This window comes from Muscardinus avellanarius, assembly GCF_963383645.1.
Source record: "Muscardinus avellanarius genome assembly, chromosome: 17".
NCBI classification, from domain to species: Eukaryota; Metazoa; Chordata; class Mammalia; order Rodentia; family Gliridae; genus Muscardinus; species Muscardinus avellanarius.
Window position 1 is genome coordinate 5,204,933 of NC_137803.1, and position 21,455 is coordinate 5,226,387.

Sequence of the window (21,455 nt, forward strand, 5' to 3'; positions counted from 1 at the left end):
AGGAATTATGACTTAAAAATATTAGGGGCCCTGGGGCCTGGGGCTTATTGGCAGAGCTTGTGCTTAGCAGGCCCTGGGTTCAATCCCCAGCACCATACAAAAAAGAGAGTGAAAACAGATTGACTTCTAAGGGCAAAATGTGGTAACCTTAACTCCTCATCCAGACCAATAGAAATGTGAGCACTTCACGCCATGTCATGAGCATGTCCAGGACTCATTAAAAGATGCCTCCTGCACTTTCCTGTGCCAGTCTGCTGGCAACGGCTACACTTGGCATTCTGCACGTGCTCCTCTCTCCCCATTCAATGGTGACTCTGCTCGCCCATGTGTGCTTCTGGTGCCTGGCAGGAATGTGCCAGTGTTCCTGCCAAGGGCACCAGCAGAGGACGCTCCTACCGTTGCCAATTACAGGCAGCTCCAACTCTATTTAGAAGTGGCTGGGGCTCATCTAGTTTTCTGGAAGCAGAAACCATCTCATCTTGAAGCTGCATTCACACGGCTGGGGCAGCTTTATTGTGTCCTTGGTGCGTTTGTTTAGCTGTTACGTTGAAGGCATCCTCATGGTGCTTCACATTTCTATTATAAATAATATTTAGAAGACATGCCCCATTCTTCTTAAAATGTTATGTTTATTGTTTTTCATTGACATTATTTGTCTAGTCTTCAGTGGCATAGAGAGTACAGCGTGAGGAGAATAGGGTCCCTAACACCTAACATGCCCACACATATGTGTGCATGCACACGTATACATAACATGCACATGCATACACACACTGCCTGCAGGTGCACCACCACACTCATCTCTTATCTCATCTCTTCCTCCTCTTCTACAGCTGGCGCCACACCTGCTACCTGGTTCTCACAGTTGGTTGGTCCTGATATGGCTCCCAGGAAAGACTGTTTTCCTTCCTTCCTTCCATTCTCTCTCTCTCTCTCTCTCTCTCTCTCTCTCTCTCTCTCTCTCCCCCCCCCCCAAATAAGACATGTCATTGAGTATATTAAATAAGTAAATAAGAGAAATTATTATCTTAAAGCCTAGATATATGTCCAGAAAAATACAGCAGATATCAGTATATTCTCCGAGAAAAGCAAAATAGGAAACTAAATGATTTTTTTTAATCTAGAGCATTTTTTAAATCAAAGCATAGATCTCAGACCCAGTCCCATACAGTCAACACATCAATTCCAAATTCCTCCACGGTCCCAGGGCCGTCCTCTCCCTGATGGCCAAGGCTCACTTACTGTGTCTGTCAATGAGCGTCACCAGAATAGTGGGTGAACGTGGAGTAATTGAGAGAGGGGAGAGTAAAAGGGTTTTACTCCCAGTGTTGGTACCGCAGTGGGGTCAGCAATAAAAGAAAACTCCCCTATTAAACTAGTTTTCCTAAAAGATGGTGCAGGAGATTTCTTCCCCAGAGTTTGGCCATATGATCCAAGATGCATGTACTGCGTAAGTGGATGAGGGTATGCCAAGAGATCGGACATTCTAGGAGGGATGTTGCTAATAATCAGTCAAGGAATACTTGGTTTGATAGGATTTTTAAAAGTTCCACAATAACTTCTTTAAATCTACACACATCAGTTTCAGGAGAATCTAGTGGGGGGCTTTTTGTTTATTTGTTTGTTTTGTTGTTGTTTTGCTTTGATTTTTGTCTTTTCCATTCTGTTTCTGACCCTTTGTGGTCTTCTGATGATTTCTTCTTACCTCTTTCAATTTATTTCATTATTATATAGTTAAATGCATATTTTCTCTTTAAAATATTATTGCCCAGTGATTATCTATCAAAAGCCTACTTAATGTTAACAAAAGCAAGATCCAGCTTCTGAGTGGAAATGTTATCAAAGTGGTTATGTTGTCCCATTTATTTAAAATTATGAATGTAGCCGGGCGTGGTGGCGCACGCTTGTAATCCCTGCTCTTGGGAGGCGGAAACAGGAGGATAGCACAGGTTCGAAGCCAGCCGCGCTGTCTTAGGAGACTCTGTTTCCAAATAAAAAAAATATAAAAAGTAGGTCTGGGAGTGTAGCCCAGGAAGTGGAAGGGTTTCCAGGAACCCTAGTACCACCAAAAAAAAAAAAAAAAAAAAAAAAATGACTGCAACTAGGCATGGTGACACATGCTTGTCTTCCCAGTTTTTGGAAGGCTGATATGGATGATTGAAAGTTCCAGGTCAGCCTCAGCAACTTAGCAAGATTCTCAGCAGCAATAACTTGTTTGAAAATTAAATTCAAAATAGGGTTGAGGGTGTAGCTCAGAGGTAGGGAAGTCGTCCTAGGTCCAATCCCTAAGGTCATAAATATATATATATATATATATATATATATATATATATAATCACAAACCCCATGAAGAAATTTTATCAGTCACAAATAAATGAAATAAAGAAATGAAAAGCTACAAAGCCTTGTCAATATCAGTAATATTTTAAAATTTTTATTGATGTATTTTAGTCATACATCTTCATGGGGTACAAGATGGTAGAGGAATGCATGCATACATCATTCATTTAGCCCTTCCTTAATTCAGTCTCCATTCCTCCATCTCCCTCCTGTTTGGCTTAGTGATTGACTTTGATATGTTTGTGAATGTACATCATGTACATTATGGAATTTCCCCCCCCCCATCATCCTTAGTTAGGGTGCCTTATTTGTTCATCAATCAGTAATATTTTAAAGGGTTTAAATTTTATCTCCTGTAAATCTCATATGTATTGATTTCTTAAATGTATGCATAAGTAAGTCTTATTCTAACTGGGAATGTTGTGATACATAAAGCTGCGTCTGCATTAAAATCATTGGAGAGGATTAAAATGAGAAGGTATAATTAATTGCCAATGTCATGATACATGGCTACAACACTAAGTTATTAAAAATATTAAAAACACCATGTTATGAATTTTATGCTAAAATCATGCTGCTTCTAGACAAGAGTGAAGTAAATCAGATTATTAAAACAATATGGCACTCTAAGCTCTTGTAGTACTGTGCTGTTAGATTTCTTGAACTTGATGTTTAAAACAAAATTTGATATTTAGTCAACTGATGAAGCAGTCCATATTACGAGGGGTTGCAGCAGGTAAAGAATGGAAATTGGAAATGGACCGTTGAAGTGTCCAACCAGATGGAATGACAGAGCTATTTCAATAAAGATCGTCCACATCCCGTAGAGATTTCAGAAGTGAGGAGGAGAGGGGGAACTGGAGGCTCCTTGCAGAGCTCCTGTTCAGACTTTTGAAACTCCATCTGGGAATTGAGAGAAGACAGGCAAAAAAGAGCAGCTACTGAGAAATACAACTTAAAAAGGAGTTGTTTTCATATTTAAATGAGAAGGAATTTGAGAAGATATATCTTCTGAATGGTTCTAGGTAGTAGAGCTGAGAAAAAATACTGAAGTTGCTAACTGCTGGGACGCAGTAGTGACTGAGGAGTCCAGAGGACAAGTGAATACATTTACGAGAAGAATTTGACCAGAACTCTATAGTAAGAATAAGAACGAGGGTGGGTCTAGATGAGAGAATGGGCGAGGATAGAGTAGCTTCCCTGGTAAAGGAAGCCATTTGTTCATTTAAATCAGGGCAATAATTTAGCCGGGCGTCGTGGTGCACACTTGTAATCCCAGCATTCAGGAGGCTGAGGCGGGAGGATCACGGTTCGTGGACAGCCTCAGCTACTTAGCGAGGCTCTCTGCAACTGAGTGAGACCCGGTTTCAAAATAAAGAATAAAAAATAGGGCAGGAACTGTAGCTCAGAGGTCGAATGCCCCTGGGTTCCATCCCCAGACCCGCAAATGTAAAATAAAATTAAATAAATAAATCAGGGCAATAAGCATTTCCCCTGATTTTTTCTCTTTCATTCACTTCTCACATTAATTCTTTCCGCAAATATAAAGTAATTGCTCTTTATTTATTTGCTGCAGCTTATCAAATTGATGAAATTTGCTCTGGACCCAAATATGTTTTATTGTTAGAAGACATATTCTCAGAAGGGCCCAGGAGAAAGATCATAGACGACTATGTCCACTACCTGAGCTCCTTCACTGCCAAGCATGCGTGATACTGATTCTCCCAAGGCGACCTCTAGCCCAGCTCACATGTGGTTCTAGCTCATTTCTTTGTAGAACAAATGACAAATATCTACCTTTTTATATAAAATCATTAATTATCCTTAGGAATCCCCCTAGAAAAACACAATATGTAAATTTGTGCCGGAGCCAGCCGGCAAGAGTATGGGTTCTGAAGAGAGGCGTGAGGATGAATTTTTTATTCTAATGTGGGAGAGCTGCCAGCCTACTATCTCTACTGTTCAACCCCTGTTCTTGGGTCAATATTTCCTACGGGTCGACTACACCTGGCTCATCTTTACTGTGCCGATGCTGGGTTTGTTTTTCCAGAGTTATACACAGCTACAGGTCAATCAACATTCTTGTGCTACCACCACCGGAATACAATACAGACCAATACAAAACACACACACTACAGATAGGCCTATCGGTACCCTCGTGTCATCACCACCTGATCATCTCTCAGACCTCTTTGAACTTTCCATAACCTCAAACCTTGTTGACCCTGGGTGAAGGACAGTCAGCTGAGTCAGAGACACTAATCTAGGGGAAAGCCTTAATGGCTCCCCACAATTCCCCCTTTTTTACTATATTCAATGTGCCTGTCTTAGGTTGTTTTCTTTTTGTATCAAGGATTGCCCGTCTTTGAATAATACAGAGCTAAGCTGTATATCCTGTCTTAGGTTTCCTTGTCCAAAGGAAATCTTACCCATCATTGACTACCAGCCTCTTAAATGGGGGTACCCTTCAAAGGTAAATTGTGCACTTCTGCTGAAAAAATGTTCTCACTTTGTCCTGAGGCCACACTTTGTCCCGAGTCTCTCATAAATAAGGTATTGGGAATATTAGTAGGATAGACATTTCAGTAAGACATTTTCTCCAGTTAACACAATGATTTTTACATGTTGAATCAGTTTTACAGAGTAAACAAGTTATTAGTAAGCAACATTTTTTTTTTCTTTTTTTCCCTGGATAACCAGGGCCCCACAAGACCAACCTTCAATAGCACAATTACTTATCAGTCTTTGTCCAAAATAATCAAAAGTACCAATTCTTTGTCCAAAATGATACTATCAGTCTTTGTACTATCAATTCTCTATCCAAAATATCAGTCTCTGTACTTGTCTGCAATACCATGGGTGTCAACTGCAGACATCCCATCTTCCCAACATTTTTACCAGTTCTTTGTCCAGCATAACCAAAAGTTTCTACAATGGGTGTAAAATTCAAAGCAAGAAGTCCCAGCAATCACGAGTTGTTACTGAAGACAGCAATTTTCCGCTGCTCCTAAACAGCTGGATGAAGTATGGGATGATCTGGAACTAAGCCCATGTTTCAGTCATCAGCATTAATCCCAGAGTCTTTTATTCTTGCTTGATACATATGTTGCACAAGCCGCTCAGGTATCCACCGTGCATTATCTTCATCCTTGTTTAGGTCTCTGAGCACTATTGTTAGTTTGCACCTGAGGTAGCAATACTAATTGTGCCAGTCGTTGGCCTGCATTAATAACAGCTATCCACTGGGGAGAATGTATCATGATTTTTATTTCTCCTTCATAGTCAGAATCAACTACGCCAGGGGCTACAATTCCCTTCATGGTGACACTACTCCATCCTAACAATCCTACTGTCCCTTTAGGTAATGGACCATAAACACCAGTGGGAAGGGCCTGCATTCCCATTTCAGGAGTTAATACTGTGTAGGTGGAGGCACAGAGGTCCAATCCTGCGCTGCCTGGGGTTGCTCTGAGTAAGTCCTGAACGGATTGCTCTGTTGAGGATTGCTCTGCTGTGGTACAAATGTCTGGAGTACCCCATAACATTGTTGCTGTGGGGTCTGAGGGGGGCCCTCTTCCCGTTTCCTGACAGGAGCATCAGTCCTTGATTTACATTCCTTAGCCCAATGCTTCCCTCTTCTACATCGAGGGCATAAGCCTGGCTCTCGTCCATTACTAGCACTCTGCCTCTGTGGGCAGTTCTTAACTAAATTATTATTTTGTCCACACCCACAGCTTTTAACCATATTATTCTTAGGTCCCGACTTTTTATGTTGTTGGAAAAGGATTTCTTGTACAGTTTTCTCTTGTAATGCTTCAGCCATAGCTAGTCCTTATGTATATGCAGGTCCTATATCGGGACATAGCCGAATATAATCAGACAGGTCTCCTTTCTTTCTAAAAGGGCGTAAGGCAATTTGACAAACAGTATTAGCATTCTCAAAAGCTAATTGCTTTACGAGCAACAGCCCTGCTTCACTATCGACTAGCAGTTTGTAATAACCTGGCTACAAACTCCTGATATGGCTCATCTGGTCCTTCTCTTATTTTGAAAGGTCTTCGGTTTTTTTTCCTGAAGAAGGCAACTTGTTCCATGCTCGACGCGCAGCAGCACTGGTCTGAGCATAAGAAGCTAGACTAAATTCCAATTGCTGAGCGGTCTCCCTAAACTGTCCTCCTGCTAGCATGTCAAGATTTATGGGTATTCCCTGAGCTATGTTCAATTCTGCAGTGGATTGGCATTGTTCTGCAAATTCAGACTTCCATAATAAAAAAAAAATCATCCCCTGATAAACAAGCTCGGGCTGTTTCCAACCAGAAGGACACAAAGCCTCCATGGAGAGAGATTCTAACATGGCCTGAGTAACAGGTGCTGTTGGCCCATATTGAGCACAAGCCGTTTTTAATTCTTTTGATTGTTTGAATCAGTTTTGTTGGCATCTAAGAAATCTAAAAGCGCTTCCTTAACCATCAGGGTCTTTAGAATCTGGGAAAACTCTGAATCCCCTAGTATCTTCTCCATTTTTTTGCAGCCTGATTTATAGCTGCTTGAAGGGGTGAAATTAAAGAAAACAACTCATCTCTATGGTACTGAGCAGCAGTTTCTTCCTTAGGAAGTTTAACACAAAGCATAGCTTTTAACCTATGTACAAAAAACAAAAAACTAATCTTCTGACCCATTGTATGTTACTATTTACACATTAGGCGCTTTCATTTCCTATCTTAGTTTCTTCATTTTCTGTCTTAGTTTCTTTTGCGCAAAGCTTTACTTTAGTGACTGATTAAATATTACAAAATTCCCACGTTTCACCGCTACCAAAAATCTTTGAGCACGCTCTGTTTTTATTCAGTGGTGTCCTTCACAGGATCCTCAGTTTAAGAATTGTCCCTGTACGGGGCACTACCTGCCGGAGCCAACCAGCAAGAGTACGTGTTCTGAAGAGAGGCGTGAGGATGAAGATTTTTTTTTTTTTTTTTTTTTTGGTGGTACAGGGGTTCCTGGAAGCCCTTCTACTTCCAGGCTACACTCCCAGACCTATTTTATATTTTTGAAACAGGGTCTCTTACGCCAGCGCGGCTGGCTTCAAACCTGAGCTATCCTCCTGTCTCCGCCTCCCAAGCACGGGAATTGCAAGCATGCACCACCACAAAAGGAAGAATTTTTAATTCTAAGGTGGGGGAGCTGCCAGCCTACTATCTCTACTGGTCAACCCCTGTTCTTGGGTCAGTATTTCCTACGGGTCGACGACTATGCTTGGGTCAGTATTCGCTATTGCGTGGACACTCCTGGCCAACACAACTTCTGGGTCAATCTCGTCTTTATTGCGCCGAAGCCGACCTTGTTTTTCCAGAGGTATTTATACACAGTTACAGGTCAATCAACATTCTCGTGCTACCACCACCGGAATACAATACAGGCCAATACAAAACACACATTACAGATAGGCCTATCAGTACCCTCGGGTCATCACCACCTGATCCTCTCTCAGACCTCTTTGAACTTTCCATAACCCCAAACCTTGTTGACTCTGTGCGAAGGACAGTCAGCTGAGTCAGAGACACCAATCTAGGGGAAGGCCGTAATGGCTCTCCACAAATTTGGAGCTGGACTGCCTAATACTGATTCCAAGCCTTACAACTCATTGACTACACATTCATAGGCTAATTATTCAATTTCTGCCTTTTCTCATCATGTATAAAAAAAGGCATAATATTTTTCATATCTCATATCATACACTTACACAATACTTATTATGTTTACTGTGATTAAAATAGTACTCATACATATTAACTACATATGAATTCAATATGTTGCAATATTAGTTACTGTAACAAACCTGCCTAGTGTTTTTAAAATACTATCAATTTAAATGACAAAACAAAAAATGTTTTACTTATACAGACATATTTTAAACTTTTATGCTTTTATTTGTGCAGAATATTTGAGAAACCTTATAAAAATTTGACCTGTTTCTAATGTTACGTTTATTAGAAAAGCTAGAAGATTGTAGTTACAAAAGAATTTGTGAAATGATAGGAAAAATATAAATTGATTCCAAAGTCTGCACTGTGTTCTTTACATAAAAGAAAAATGTGTATATGTGGTGCTGGAGATTGAACCTAGGGGTATTTTATCTCTAATCTACACCCCCAACTCTTAAAATTTTTTTGGAACAAGGGTCTCCCTAAGTTGCCAAGGGCCTCACTAAGTTGCTGATGCCAGCCTCAAACTATAATGCTCCTGCCTCAGCCTCCCAAATGTTGGGATTACATGAATGGAACCAGGGCACTGGGATTGTACTCTCATTGGTAATATGAAATGAATAAATAATAGTGTTTGATAATTCAGGAAATAGTAAGGATCTCACCTAAAATTGCTTTCAGTATCTACTTGTCAGTAGAGGGGTAATAATAAGGGTTCATCTTGTAATTAAGAATGTCTGAGACTGTAGAAATTTGGCGACTGTTTGCTATTATAAGTCAGTCTCGACAGGTTGTTGCATGTCTGTGCTTTGAAAGCACATCAAAGTATCAGCACCGATGTTTACCATGGGCAGGTCTGTAGACAGTCACATGGCCCAGGTCGGAAGCTCCATTTGTTCATGATATATTGTATTGTTGGAACACCAGTGGGTTCTGTGATAGAATGCCAGAGTGGAATTGAAAAATTCCAAACCAACAGTTCTTCCTCTTAAGTGAGTTAAGTAAAACTAGTCCTACAGAGTTTGCGATTTGTTCAGCGTCCTAGAGACAGCACTGAGGCCACTGAAATCTCAGCTCGAGGCAGGATGCACTTCCGCGAAGTTGTCAAGTCTCCGTGGCTTCCACTGTGTAACATAAAGATTGCTCAGCGTAGGCTGTGAGTGAATCAGTTCAACAAGAACTTTCAGGAATCTTATCTACCACATGGCTAGCAGGGTGGAAACTCATTCGGATCGTGACGGTAGTGCGTGGCACTGGCCTGGGTTATTAAGTTGTAACCTGTGCTGTAGAAAGAAGACACCCATGCGCAAAGATGGGCTTCTGAGAGTAATTTTGAAGCTCAGTCTCAAAAACCTCTTTTTGCTTAAGAATCATCAAAGGCCTCCGGATGCTTTGGGTCATTTGAGAGCTGTTATATTATTAGTCAGGTAAATTTGAGATATTTTTGGTAGCCATTTATTAATATAAAACAGTAATAAATCAAGTATTTGTTAAAATGCATAGCATGTTTTTAAAGTACTGATTAATATTATTACTGATAAATAAGGATCAAGTATTAATCAGATTATGGCACTGTTTTATGTTTTTTGTAAATCATATGTCCAGCTTCTTAAGAAACTGTCATAGAATTTCAATCTGCTTGTGCAGTGAATCTTACGTGCTATGCTTTGATGGAAGTGACGAGAGAAGCAACTTTACAGGGATAGGTAGTTTGTAAAGAGGGACACATTTTAGAGATAATAGCAGTTATCCTTTTGTACTGCACCAAACCTCCCCAGGTGATATATTTTTTAAAGGCTAATTGCAACATCAGTGGATCGTTTTGTATTCTGTTCCATTAAGACCCACCCCATACGTTTTCCTCTTTAAATGGACATTTTATTCACCCATGATTGTTTAAAGTTGTGGATGATTCACTTGGAAGATTTTGTATCACTGTGACTCAAAACTTCCAAAAGTTGACACAATTCTTTATGCAATATCAAAAATCATATTTGTTCATATCAACAACAATCTCATTGAAACTTTTCTGAGTATTGGGAAGCTGTCAAGCACTTAGTGGCAAATATATTTTCTTTGCTTGAAGTTTTGTGATTGGCAACAAATGTTGTCAGTTGTTTTCCTTCACGTCAACAGCTTAGTTTTATTCATTTTCAAGAAAATGTCTGCCAAATATCCAGATCTGAATAACTTGAATATGTCTTTCAAGCAACATTGATGCGCCGTGAGAAAAGCAGGCAATTCCGTTCACATTAAAACAAAAAACAGAATTGCTGCTGCTTAGGAAAACCATCGTATGAATCAGTCTGCAGCCAAAGGCCCCTATTCACAACTAATTCTTTGTCCTGCAGAATATTAAGACATTTAATCACAACTTGAGATATAAAAATTGTATTTCTTGTGCTTCATCAAGGATATTTTATGTAAAACATTTTTACTCTTTTTTCAGCCTGTAAACACACAGAATTGTGCAGTGGACACACACTGCTCCGTTTGCTGCTTCTAAGGCATCAGTAGCTTGTCTAACTCTGATTTTATGTCACTGCTGCCACTGTCAACCCAGAAGGTCTAGGATGAGCCATGAGACTTGAAAATTAGTCAGGAATTTAAATATGCCAACAAGACTTGTGTTTGTTGTTGAGCGTTCTTATGATATTTGATGGTTGGTTCAGGATGACAATGGACCAATTCAGGAAAAACAAGAAAGTCCAGCAGACCTGATGACACAAGCCTACAGTCCTCAGAGTTGGAAAGCTGTAATAAGATTGCAGCATCAGGACCAGCATGCAGTGACGTAATAAGACCCTGTTTTAAGAAAAAAAAATGAGCCGGGCTTGGTGGCACATGCTTGTAATCCCAGTACTTTGGAAAGCTGAGACAGGAGGATCGCAGGTTCGCAGCCAGTCTCAGTTACTTCATGAGGCCCTCTGTGACTTTAGTGAGTACATGTTTCAAAATAAAGGATTTAAAAAAAATAGAGCTGGAGGTGTATCTCAGAGGTAGAGTGCCCCCGAGTGCAATCCCCAGTACTGCAAAAAGAAAATAAAGAAGAAAGAAAGAAAAAGAAAGAAAGGAGGAAAGAAAGAAAGAAAGAGAAAGAAAGAAAGAAAGAAAGAAAGGGAAAGCAATGAAGAGGAAGGAAGGAAGGAAGGAAGGAAGGAAGGAAGGAAGGATAAAAAGGGCTTGGGGTATAGATTAGAGGTAGAATTTTCCTTGGTTTCATCTTCAGCATCACACAAAAAAAGAGTCCCACCATATATCTACATATCTATATATTTGTTGGACAAAAGTAAGAAAAAAATATATATGAAAAATATATCAAGGCTGTATTTTTGAGTTACAACTTTCCATTTATGAATTATTGTCTTGTTGGAGGTAGGAGTTTGTTATTTTGTTTTGTCTTTTGTTTATTTTGCTTTTGTTTTATTTTTTATTTTTTACTTTGTCCAGTAGGCACTAGCAATGGCAGCTGCAAATGGTGCTTTATTAATTCCTCAGACCTTTGCATGTACTTCTCAGGCAAGACGGTACCACAGCTCACCCTGTATGTAGAATCAGTGACTCCCCTATTGTAGAATCAGTGACTCCCCTACTGTAGTCTTCAAAGTGTTATTTGGCTTGTGAAGAGGTGCTGATGTCTAGTATTTTCAGAACTCTTAATTATTTATCCCACAGGAATACAATGATCAGTCAGAATAAAATTATTTTGAAATGCTAAAAAAGTAAATTATTAATATCCATAAAGCTAATGGAAAGATAGATTTTGCCATATACTTATTTTTTGTTGTTGTTACAAATTTTCTCCTTTTTATGTGGAATAGATTCTTTCCTTCCACAAATAGGAAACCTGTTAGACATGTCAGTGTGTTGGGCCATTTGCTTTTCCATCCCTGTGACAGAAACACCTGATGAGGATAACTTAGAGGAAGGAAGATGTATTTGGGCTCATATTTTCAAGAGTTCAGTCTGTGGATAGCTGGCTCCAGGACTGTTAAGGAAGGCTTTTCAGGGAATATAATATTTGAGCCAACAAATGAAACTGAAGAGTGAGAAAGACAGCTGTGGAAACACTTGCAAAAAATTCTTGAAAGCAGACAAGAGATCAAGTTCAAAGTGCTTTGAATTTCACAGCCTTCAGTGTCTGGAACACGAGTGGTCAAGTGTGAATGGCAAGACGAGGGCTGTGTCCAGCTCCATAGCTCCGTGGTCAGGGACTAGAACACAGAGATGTCTTATTCAAAGGGCATTGGAAAGCCAGCTCGTACCATGATTTCACTTTTTTTTTAAGTTTATTCATATTTCTTTCTGGCAAATAGATTTTGGGAGACAGCTTGAGAGTACAATGCTAGTTTTTAAATCCAAATGTATTGTGCATCTGTGTAATAAATTATGTCATTGCCCCCAAATAACCTCAGGCAGTCAATCAAGTTTGATATGCTTAAATTCAATTTAGATGGGCTCAAATATGGTTTTGTTTGTCTGTTTCTTTTTCAAGTCACAAGGACCACCTCTAGTTGTGATATTACTGGGGGCTAATATAAATGGAATTGCAAAAATAATTTTTCCATTTTTTTAAAAACCATCAGTACTATTACTATTAATACCAAGACAAAAATAAATTTTCATTTTCCAAAACTGTCATTTCTCTGAACATTGTCTGGCATGAGTTATAAAAATGACAAATGTTAGCCTTCAAAGTAGAAAATAGAATACAAACTGCATTACCACAAAAATTATAGGAAGAGCCATGCACAGTTAAACCACATTCTCATAAAAAAGGTGATAATTAATATTAAAAATTAATGTAAAGCCAGGCATGGTGGTACATGCTTGTATTCCCAGCCTTTGGGAGGCTGAGACAAGAAGACTGTGGTTTGCAGAAAGCCTCAGCTACTACTTAGTGAGGCTCTCTGCAACTCAGTGAGACTCTGTTTCAAAAGAAAGAATACAAAATAAGGCTGGGGGTGTAGCTGGCAGGGAGAATGACTCTGGGTCCCATCCCCAGTGTGGCTAATAATAGTGAGAGCAAACATGAGTGGTTTGTCAAAACATGGTTCTTCTCTTGCACACAGGAGATATTTACATATTTATTAAGAGAATACCCAAATAGCCATTGATTTAGATGAAGGGGAAAAATCCTCAATAGGAAGTTTATTGGTCCACATTATCTATATATTCTTATTTGGGTACTTTTTACAGATAATGCTTACAGATATTTATTTTTATTTTCTTTATTCCCACTAAAGTAAATTCACTTTTATTAAAACAGTCATACAAAAGGACATTTCTATTTAGGGATTTTTTAATAAAATGTACGGATACATTTTAAGACTGTTCTATCATAAAATGAGTATAAATAGACAATGTAATCAGGTTGTAGCCTAGCTGATTCAGAGTTCTCAGTGTGGACAGATCTGTTCACATCATTATTTGATAGAACAAACAGAAACAAATAATAAAACAACCTTTAAAACAGATCACTAAACAAACTGTGTGTGGTGGTGCGCACCTGTCATCTCAGTACTTGGGAGGCTAAAGAAAGAGGATTGAAGATTCAAGGACAGACGCAAGGACTTAGTGAGCCGCTCAGCAACCTAGCAGCACCCTATTTAAAAAGAAAGAAAGAAAAAGGGCTGAGGTGTGGCTCAAAGGTAGAATGCCTCTGGGTGCAATTCCCAGTAACACACACACACACACACACACACGCACGCACGCACGCACGCACGCACGCACCCCTAACATGATCCGTCTGCATTTAGAAGTTCAATATATCCATGCACAAACACAAATAGAGGCACGCTTGGACAAAAAAACCTACATAAAAAAATTACATGGGCTTAAAACTTTAATACTTAGAACGAATTACCTCCAGAAACAATTCTCCATTTTATGCCACAGTCGTAAATCCTTTTCTGAGCAGTGTCTCACAGGGTATTTCTAACGCATATTTTTATTTTTTTAATTTATTTTATTTTATTTATTTATTTTTTTGGTGGTACTGGGGTTCCTGGAAGCCCTTCTTCCTCCGGGCTACACTCCCAGACCTATTTTATATTTTTGAAACAGGGTCTCTTACGCCAGCGTGGCTGGCTTCGAACCTGCGCGATCCTCCTGTCTCCGCCTCCCAAGCGCGGGGATTACAAGCGTGCACCACCACGCCCGGCTAACGCATATTTTTAATTGCTTTATAGCCACAGCATATTGTCTTACAATCATCTTTAAATTACATTCTAAGTCCGTATCTCGAAAATATATCATTGCCATCTCTGCCTTTGTCTGTTCATAGGTAAAAGGAAGCCCACTGTAAAGTGACTGAGGCCCCAAGGACAGGCGTTGTTTCACAAAAGCAAAAGCTTCCGAGTGGTGCCTTTCCACGCTGGGCTCATACAGTGCCTCAGTGCTAGCCCCAAAGCTCATTGCTTCCTTCTTTTCATATTCTCACGGGTTGCTCTCAATCTCAGAAGTTGACTGCTCCATGTGACTGCCAAAGGTCCAACTTGCAGGACTACAACATGAGTCAAGAAAACATCATTGTCTCACCTTTCTATTTCCTGGGCTGCAGATACATATCTTAAAATCAATTCCAGGAGATGGGAATGGCACCACTACTTTTTGGTTTAGAGCAGGTAGAACAGGTAGACGATGTCCGAGGCTCACTCTGAAGGGAGCTTCCCAGAGACACAAACCTGAGCTGAGAAGTACAGATGGCTGAACTGAGCAGGGCCCTGAGTGGGCTTGGAGTCCACAAAGCAGAAACCTGATGCACACCTCACATGCCAGATTGATAGGAAATGAAAATTTGATGCCAGCAGGGTAATGTAGTCACCCAGAGGAGAGAAGCCTCAGATTTTCCATTTTATCTCTGTTCTTTTAATATCACAGATAAAAGTCATGTTTTAGCAATTTATAGAACCTTACGAATCAGACAAACAAATTTTGTGTAGAAATCATGGAGCCAATCCAACCTTGAATTACCTGTGCATACATTTAAAAGAAGATTGTTGTTCAATTATGATGTTATATACCATGAGTAAGATTTGTGTTTGATGATTAAATGTTGGAATAGCATTGGGAGATTTTAAAATATGACTCCTTTTATATTGAAACAAAATGGTAGTAATATAACATTATATAAAATTACCGTTTTGCTTCCAGCATTACCCTGAACTTATTATTTTATTGTTTAATTTCTCCTACTTGTTTTAGAAGGATAGTATGATGGTTAATCACTCAACACCTTTGTAAATAATAAATGTGAAATAGGACTAATTGTCTTTTTCTCAATTTTTAAGATCCTGACTTTAAGGACCTTGGAGTTTTGAAACCATTACCAGGTTGGTAAAATAGATATTTAATAATGTTCAGACGCTTTTGTTTTCTGCCGTAAAATATACTTTTGGTTTATTATTCAAGCTCCATTTTTTGTGTGTTTGTCTGGCATCTTACTATTTAGCGTGTGAGTTTGAGATGGGCGGTCCTGAAGGAATTGTGGAGTCCATACAGATTCTGAAAGAAGGCAAAGCTTCTGCCAGCGAGGCCGTGGATTGCAAGTGGTATATCCGAGCGCCTCCTCGATCCAAGGTCAGTCTTAAAATGAAACCTGGACTTCTGAGATGAACGAGAAGAGTCTTGAGTGCGCGTTGCTTTGAAGTAACGGGACATGCTTCATACATTTCAGAGAGCCATCATCAGCTATCACTTTATTTTGGCTTTGAAATGCGACTTGTCTTCACCTGTCCAATCTTCCTGTATCATAAATTGCACTGTAGAGAGGGTGATGAAGAGATCACTTGATAAACCAGAGATGAGACACTGGAGTCTCTCACTCTGAAGAAATAGCTTGAAATGTTACACACAAGCTATAGATCTGGAATATATATATATATATATATATATATATATATATATATATATTTTTTTTTTTTTATTTCACCAGTGTCTACAGTACTCATTTACCTAAAATCACATCTGTGGAGGAAGTGGCCAAGAATTGCAAAATCATATGTCTCTGGCATATAAAATGCAGATGTGACAAGGATGGAGACCTTAGTGAGAGAATTGAGGGCAGTGTTACGATAGCCCTTTAGTGAAGGCCCTGGCCCAGATCCTTCCAACAGACCAGGCTCAGTCTTCTATCCCAATGTGCCAGTCAAAGAGCTAAGCAGTGATGGAGGGCAAGAGAGGAGCTTTAGTTGGTGGCAACACCAGGAAGTACAGATACAGGGGTATGGTGAACAAATAAGTCTTCATTGGACGGATGAAAACTTGGAGACTTAAGGAGAAGGTGAATCAAGCAAGGGCGAGGGCTGAGGGTCTCAGAGCTGGTAGTATTGGCCAGTTTGGCCAGGCCAGGGCATGGCAGGTCATTATCTTAGGACCAGTCCTGGGAAGCTATCTCTTGAAGGCCATCTCTTGAAGATGGCCTTCTCTTGAAGGGGTGACTTGGTTCCATGGTGAGATGACTGACCCCGCATGGGGATCAACCTCACTTCTGCCCTGGGGTTGCCGGGTGGATATGGAGTGGAGGGGAGAATAGGGTGGTGGTTAACCAATGAACAGGTCCTCCTTCAGGAGCTTCTGCCCACTGGAAGGCACAGTTACTCTGTCTCTCTTACCCTCTTTGTGCCCTTCACAGAAAAATATGTAGTCAGCATTACCAGATCTTCCATTTTTTTTCATAACACCAAATTTTTGTGTTTATCATCCTATTTTGCATAGTTGCAGTGCACTAAAAAATTGAAGTGTGGGATCTATTAGGATAAATATAACTTGCACCAGATTCAGGCCAAGGCTTCCACTCAGCAGACATTTCTCTGGAGCAACCATATCCATCCTGTATTCCTATCTGTGATCTATCTTTAGACATGCAGAGAATGGGTATTGGTTATCGCTGCAAAGTACTGATTATATGCCTTTTCTCTCTCATCTCTTCTCATTCGTCAGTTATACATTTACAACAAAATAGTAGCAATTTATTAGATTCATAGTTGACTCTTATTGAGGTTGAAACAGGTGTGTGTGTGTGTGTGTGTGTGTGTGTGTGTGTGTGTGTGTTTTGCTGGGGATGAGACTCAGGAACATTCTAACTCTAAGCTATACTCTGAGTCCTATTTTATTTTATTTTGAAACAGATTCTGACTGAGTTGTGGAGGGCCTCACTAAGTTGTTGATGCTGGCCTCTAACTTGGGATTCTTCTGTTTCTGTCTCCAAAAAGATTGGAATTACAAGCATGCACCACCATGCCTGGCTGAGTTTATTTTATCAATTGGAATTCTGATGGAGAAATAAAAAGCACCCTGATTCCTTTTCTCAGTATTTGGTACTTAGACAAATATTAGCAAAATACCCATGCAATAAGTTCATACTAAAGAATTAATAAGGATAAACACAGGGAGGGCAAAGACCATATATACTTGGAAACTGGAACTAAGGAGCAGCCAGGGTCTCAGCCAGGTCTTACTGAAAATCAGTAAGACTTCAGTCAGTATTGCCTCAGGTTCGCAGATGGGGAGGGCTCTCCGTGCAGAGGGATGAGTAATTGTGAGGTAACAGACTTCTGAAAGAAAAATCTCATTCAGGAAATAAAGGAAGAGCATGGGATAAATCAAGGCACAAGTGCAGAGGAGCAGAGCCACCCAGCTGAGGGCTCTGTGGACCTCCCCAAGGAGCTTGGGCTTCTTCCTGCATCCTGAGTGATGTGCTTAAGTACAAATTGGGAAAGCGGTGTGACTAGATTTACATCTTAAAGGTACAGGGTTTCCCTGTGCAGAGAGGAGAGGGGACAGAAGACTGAGACGAAGCCCAAGCAAGCAAGATGCACTAGTGCAGGACTGGCCACTGGAAGACAGCGAAGGGAATGTCGGAATAGATTCAGTAGAATCTGTGGCCTGATATTCCAGCTGTAGGAGTTGGCATTTAGAAAATGCCTTTGTTGATCCAGGCCTGATTCTCCCATGAGTCCGTCTCTGAGGTTGGCAAATGTGAGGGAAGACAGGCACGCTCTCCACACTGCAAGTTTCAGAGATGCAGGGACCCCGCCAAGGCTTCAGCTTTGACACTTAGAGATCCCTTTGCACCTGACCAAATCTTTTAAAAGGCTAATTGAATTATGATGGAAGACAGTCTTCATCCACCCCCCCCTTCTTCCCCATCTTTCTCTCTCCCTTTATCTCTTATTAAAGGCTGTGATACTGAAAACTCTTTTTCTGTATTTCCTCCTCTCTCTCCCTCCTTCCCTCTCTCCCACTCTCTCTTGCTCTTTAAAAGCTGTTGATAACATAAAGGCTACACCTACATGGAGTTATAAGAGAGCTAGGTTTAATTTTATTACACTTCTTTTAAAAAGGTCTGGATTCACGTGGAAGTGCTTTGTATTTTTCTCAACCTCTACTAATTATTATTATTATTTTTTTTTTGGTGGTACTGGTGTTCCTGGAAACCCTTCTACCTCCAGGCTACACTCCCAGACCTATTTTTATACTTTTTTATTTGGAAACAGGGTCTCTTAAGCCAGCAAGGCTGGCTTCGAACCCGCGCCATCCTCCTGTCTCTGCCTCCCAAGCGTGGGGATTACAAGCGTGCGCCACCACGCCTGGCTACTAATGAAATATTTTAAACAAATATTTTAACCTCTATGAATGAAAAATCTTAAAGGAAGTACTGAGAATTTTCAATATACTTTTATTGGTGTCTTGTAATTAGACATCACAGCAAGGTCCACATTGATGCATGCATATGGGCACGCAGCGCTTAGTGAATGGTCCATCTTTAAAAGTCCTTTTGATAATCAGGGCATATCTGTGCAGCACCCCACTGCCATAACCAGCATCTTGTCACCGCAGTGTTAAAGCAAAGGTTTCCAGGCCAGTGTAAAAACACAGTTCTTCCTTCCAGCTGGTAAATAGGCTGTCTTTTGTACAATAGCACCACAACAATGCTGAGTGTACCTGTCTGTTACTGAGGTTGGCATTCTGTGACCCGAAGGGGAAGCTGCCTGTGGAGCTGGACAGAGATGGCTCTATGGTGACAGACTTTCTCTGCTAAATTAAAGGTTAGAGGACAGGAAGTGGCTTTGAATGTTACAGAAAAAAAAGCAAGAACTGGAGACTGCTGCCTATGTGGGCTTTCTATTTTTATGGGGTTTTTAGCAGTGTACGAGAATAAACTATGAAAACACAAGTTAAACTTGAAATGAATGATTGAGAAAATTTCTCTGGTACCTTCTGTCTGATCATGTTGCACAATGTAAGTGCTAAGTAGCTGACTTAATTTCTTTAACTTCTTTTAACATTTGAAGTTAACTGCATGTTGTTTCTTAGCTTTTGATAAGTAGAGAATATAATATCTGGAATATTCTCTATTTGGGAAAAGTCATATAGATGAATGACCCCCTTTATGTAGAGTGTGACCAGTCCAGGGTTCTTAGCATTTGGAAAACCAGAGCCAGGATATTTGGAAATCAATTCTTATTGAAGAGAAAATAAGATAAAGCAGGATAACAATGTTCTCTTTGGGTTGACCGTAAAGTATAGAGAAAAGTGTCTGTGACCAAGCATTGTGCACACATATAGATGCTAGAGCATGTGTGGTAGAATGATATTATTGCTTCTAATTCTGAATCTGGTCCAGAAAAGAGACACCAGAGTGGAATAATGAGAGATCAAATCATGGTGATGATTTGACTCAATTCCATAAGGGCTGGACCTTCAGTATCTGCAGTACCCGGTGCCAAGCAGAATGTCTGACATTCAGTTAAAATTCACAGAGGAAATAAACTGATGTGTCTCTAGAAGAAAGACAATATTAGCAGTCTTCAAACATCTGAAGGACTGTCATGTGAAGAGGAATAAGACAATCTGAGTAGTTCTAATTTAAGCCATTTATTTGAATATTTGAAATTAGAGAAATGCAGCTTTTGATTCAATATAGGTTTTTGTTTTAATAATGGAGATCAAATGAAATTCTAGAGGAGGAATCCAAGTAGAGTTTGGCAGTGATTTTGTATAATAATTAAAAATCAAGTAATTTTTTGGCAGAGATAATATGAAAGTCTTCTCAGAACCCAGATTTTATGAATCTATGATAAGTGACTTGCTCAAATATTTGGCTGGTTAGTGACAAAGATGGAGGTTAATCAGTGTCACTTAACTCCTGGTTGTATTTGGTGTCCCCAAAGCCACACTCCTGGGGAAAATGATGAAGTTTGCTCAGACAGGATAGGAGATAGAGTCAAAAGACTTATAAAAATATACAAAGAAAGTTAAAATAAAACTCTTGCTTTTATTAACTGTTTATCATTCAATATTTTTAATAAACATAAAACCTTGGCTTCAAATAAACATTACTATTATAATTTTATCATCCTTTACAGTGATACTGTGTTAAAGTTATTCATATTCTCTGAGCATATTTGCAGATTTTAGTTGTGTGTAAGTGTGGTACTGGGAATTGAATCTAAGTATTTGAGGGTCTCACAAAGTTGCTGAGGCTGACCTAAGACCTGCAATCCTTCTGTCTCATCCTTCCGAGTAGTAGGTTACAGGCACATGCCACTGTGCCTGGATAGAGGATATATTCTATGAGAGTATATGAGTTTTTTTCTGCCCTAATCCTGTAACTGTGAGTGTGGAAAAAAATCACTCTTTGGTTACATTTTCTGGGAAAGGATTTTTTGGTGATTCCACTTAAATTATCAATTGGTTGACTTTGACCAAAGAAGAAATTATCCAGTGAGCCTTATTGAGTCATATGGCCACCTTAAAAATGGAGAATATTCTCCAGTGTGGACAAAAGGAGAAAGTACCAAGAAACCTCTAGGAATGAAGGTGAACCATGGTAAATAGCCATCCAGAAAATAGGGCTCTCGGTCCTGGAACTTCAAAAATTGAATTTCCAGCCTCAGGAAAAGCAGTCAAGCCCAAAGTACTTCTGAACTATAGAGCTGTGAGATAACAAATGGGTGTTGTTTGAAGCTGCTACATTTGAGGAAATTTGTTATGGAGCAATATAAAATTAATGCCAAAGACAAGGGGGAATAGTTGATTATGATGATAAGCACTGTGGGTTCTAAGATTGAGTGTGCTCTCACTTTCTTGATAAATGAGAGTAAAATTGGGTAAGCCAAGTGAAAATTTTAACAGCTTAAAAAACAATAAACAAAAGTGTTCTGGCTCAACTTTCTTTTAAATTAAGTCTTTTTATTGTGCTATCAGATTTTAGAGGGCTACTCAGATGAGCTTTAATCATTTTGACATTTCTCTATGTCTACCTAAAATCATTTTTATATTATTATATCAGAATTTGTTGTTGGGTGTGTATGTTTTTACATTTCAGAAAAGTATACGATGGTTTGGTTTTCTTCTCTGAATACATGGAATATTGCTACCCTCCAAATTCATGTGATATGCTACCCA

General features: G+C 39.6%; 1 protein-coding gene across 3 annotated transcripts in view; it reads left to right on the forward strand.

Moving 5' to 3' along the window:
• NETO1 (neuropilin and tolloid like 1) overlaps positions 1–21,455 on the forward strand; it is a gene marked incomplete at both ends in the record, with an annotated part of 116,073 nt that overhangs the window by 55,542 nt on the left and 39,076 nt on the right. The window contains 2 exons of one of the 3 annotated variants that reach the window (XM_080714763.1): positions 15,335–15,380; positions 15,461–15,623. The exons of 1 other annotated variant lie outside the window; for it this stretch is intronic. In XM_080714763.1, the coding sequence (XP_080570889.1) occupies positions 15,335–15,380; positions 15,461–15,623 (209 nt within the window). The remainder of the gene's footprint in view (positions 1–15,334; positions 15,381–15,460; positions 15,624–21,455) is intronic. One more of the 3 variants, XM_080714764.1, reaches the window with a different exon arrangement.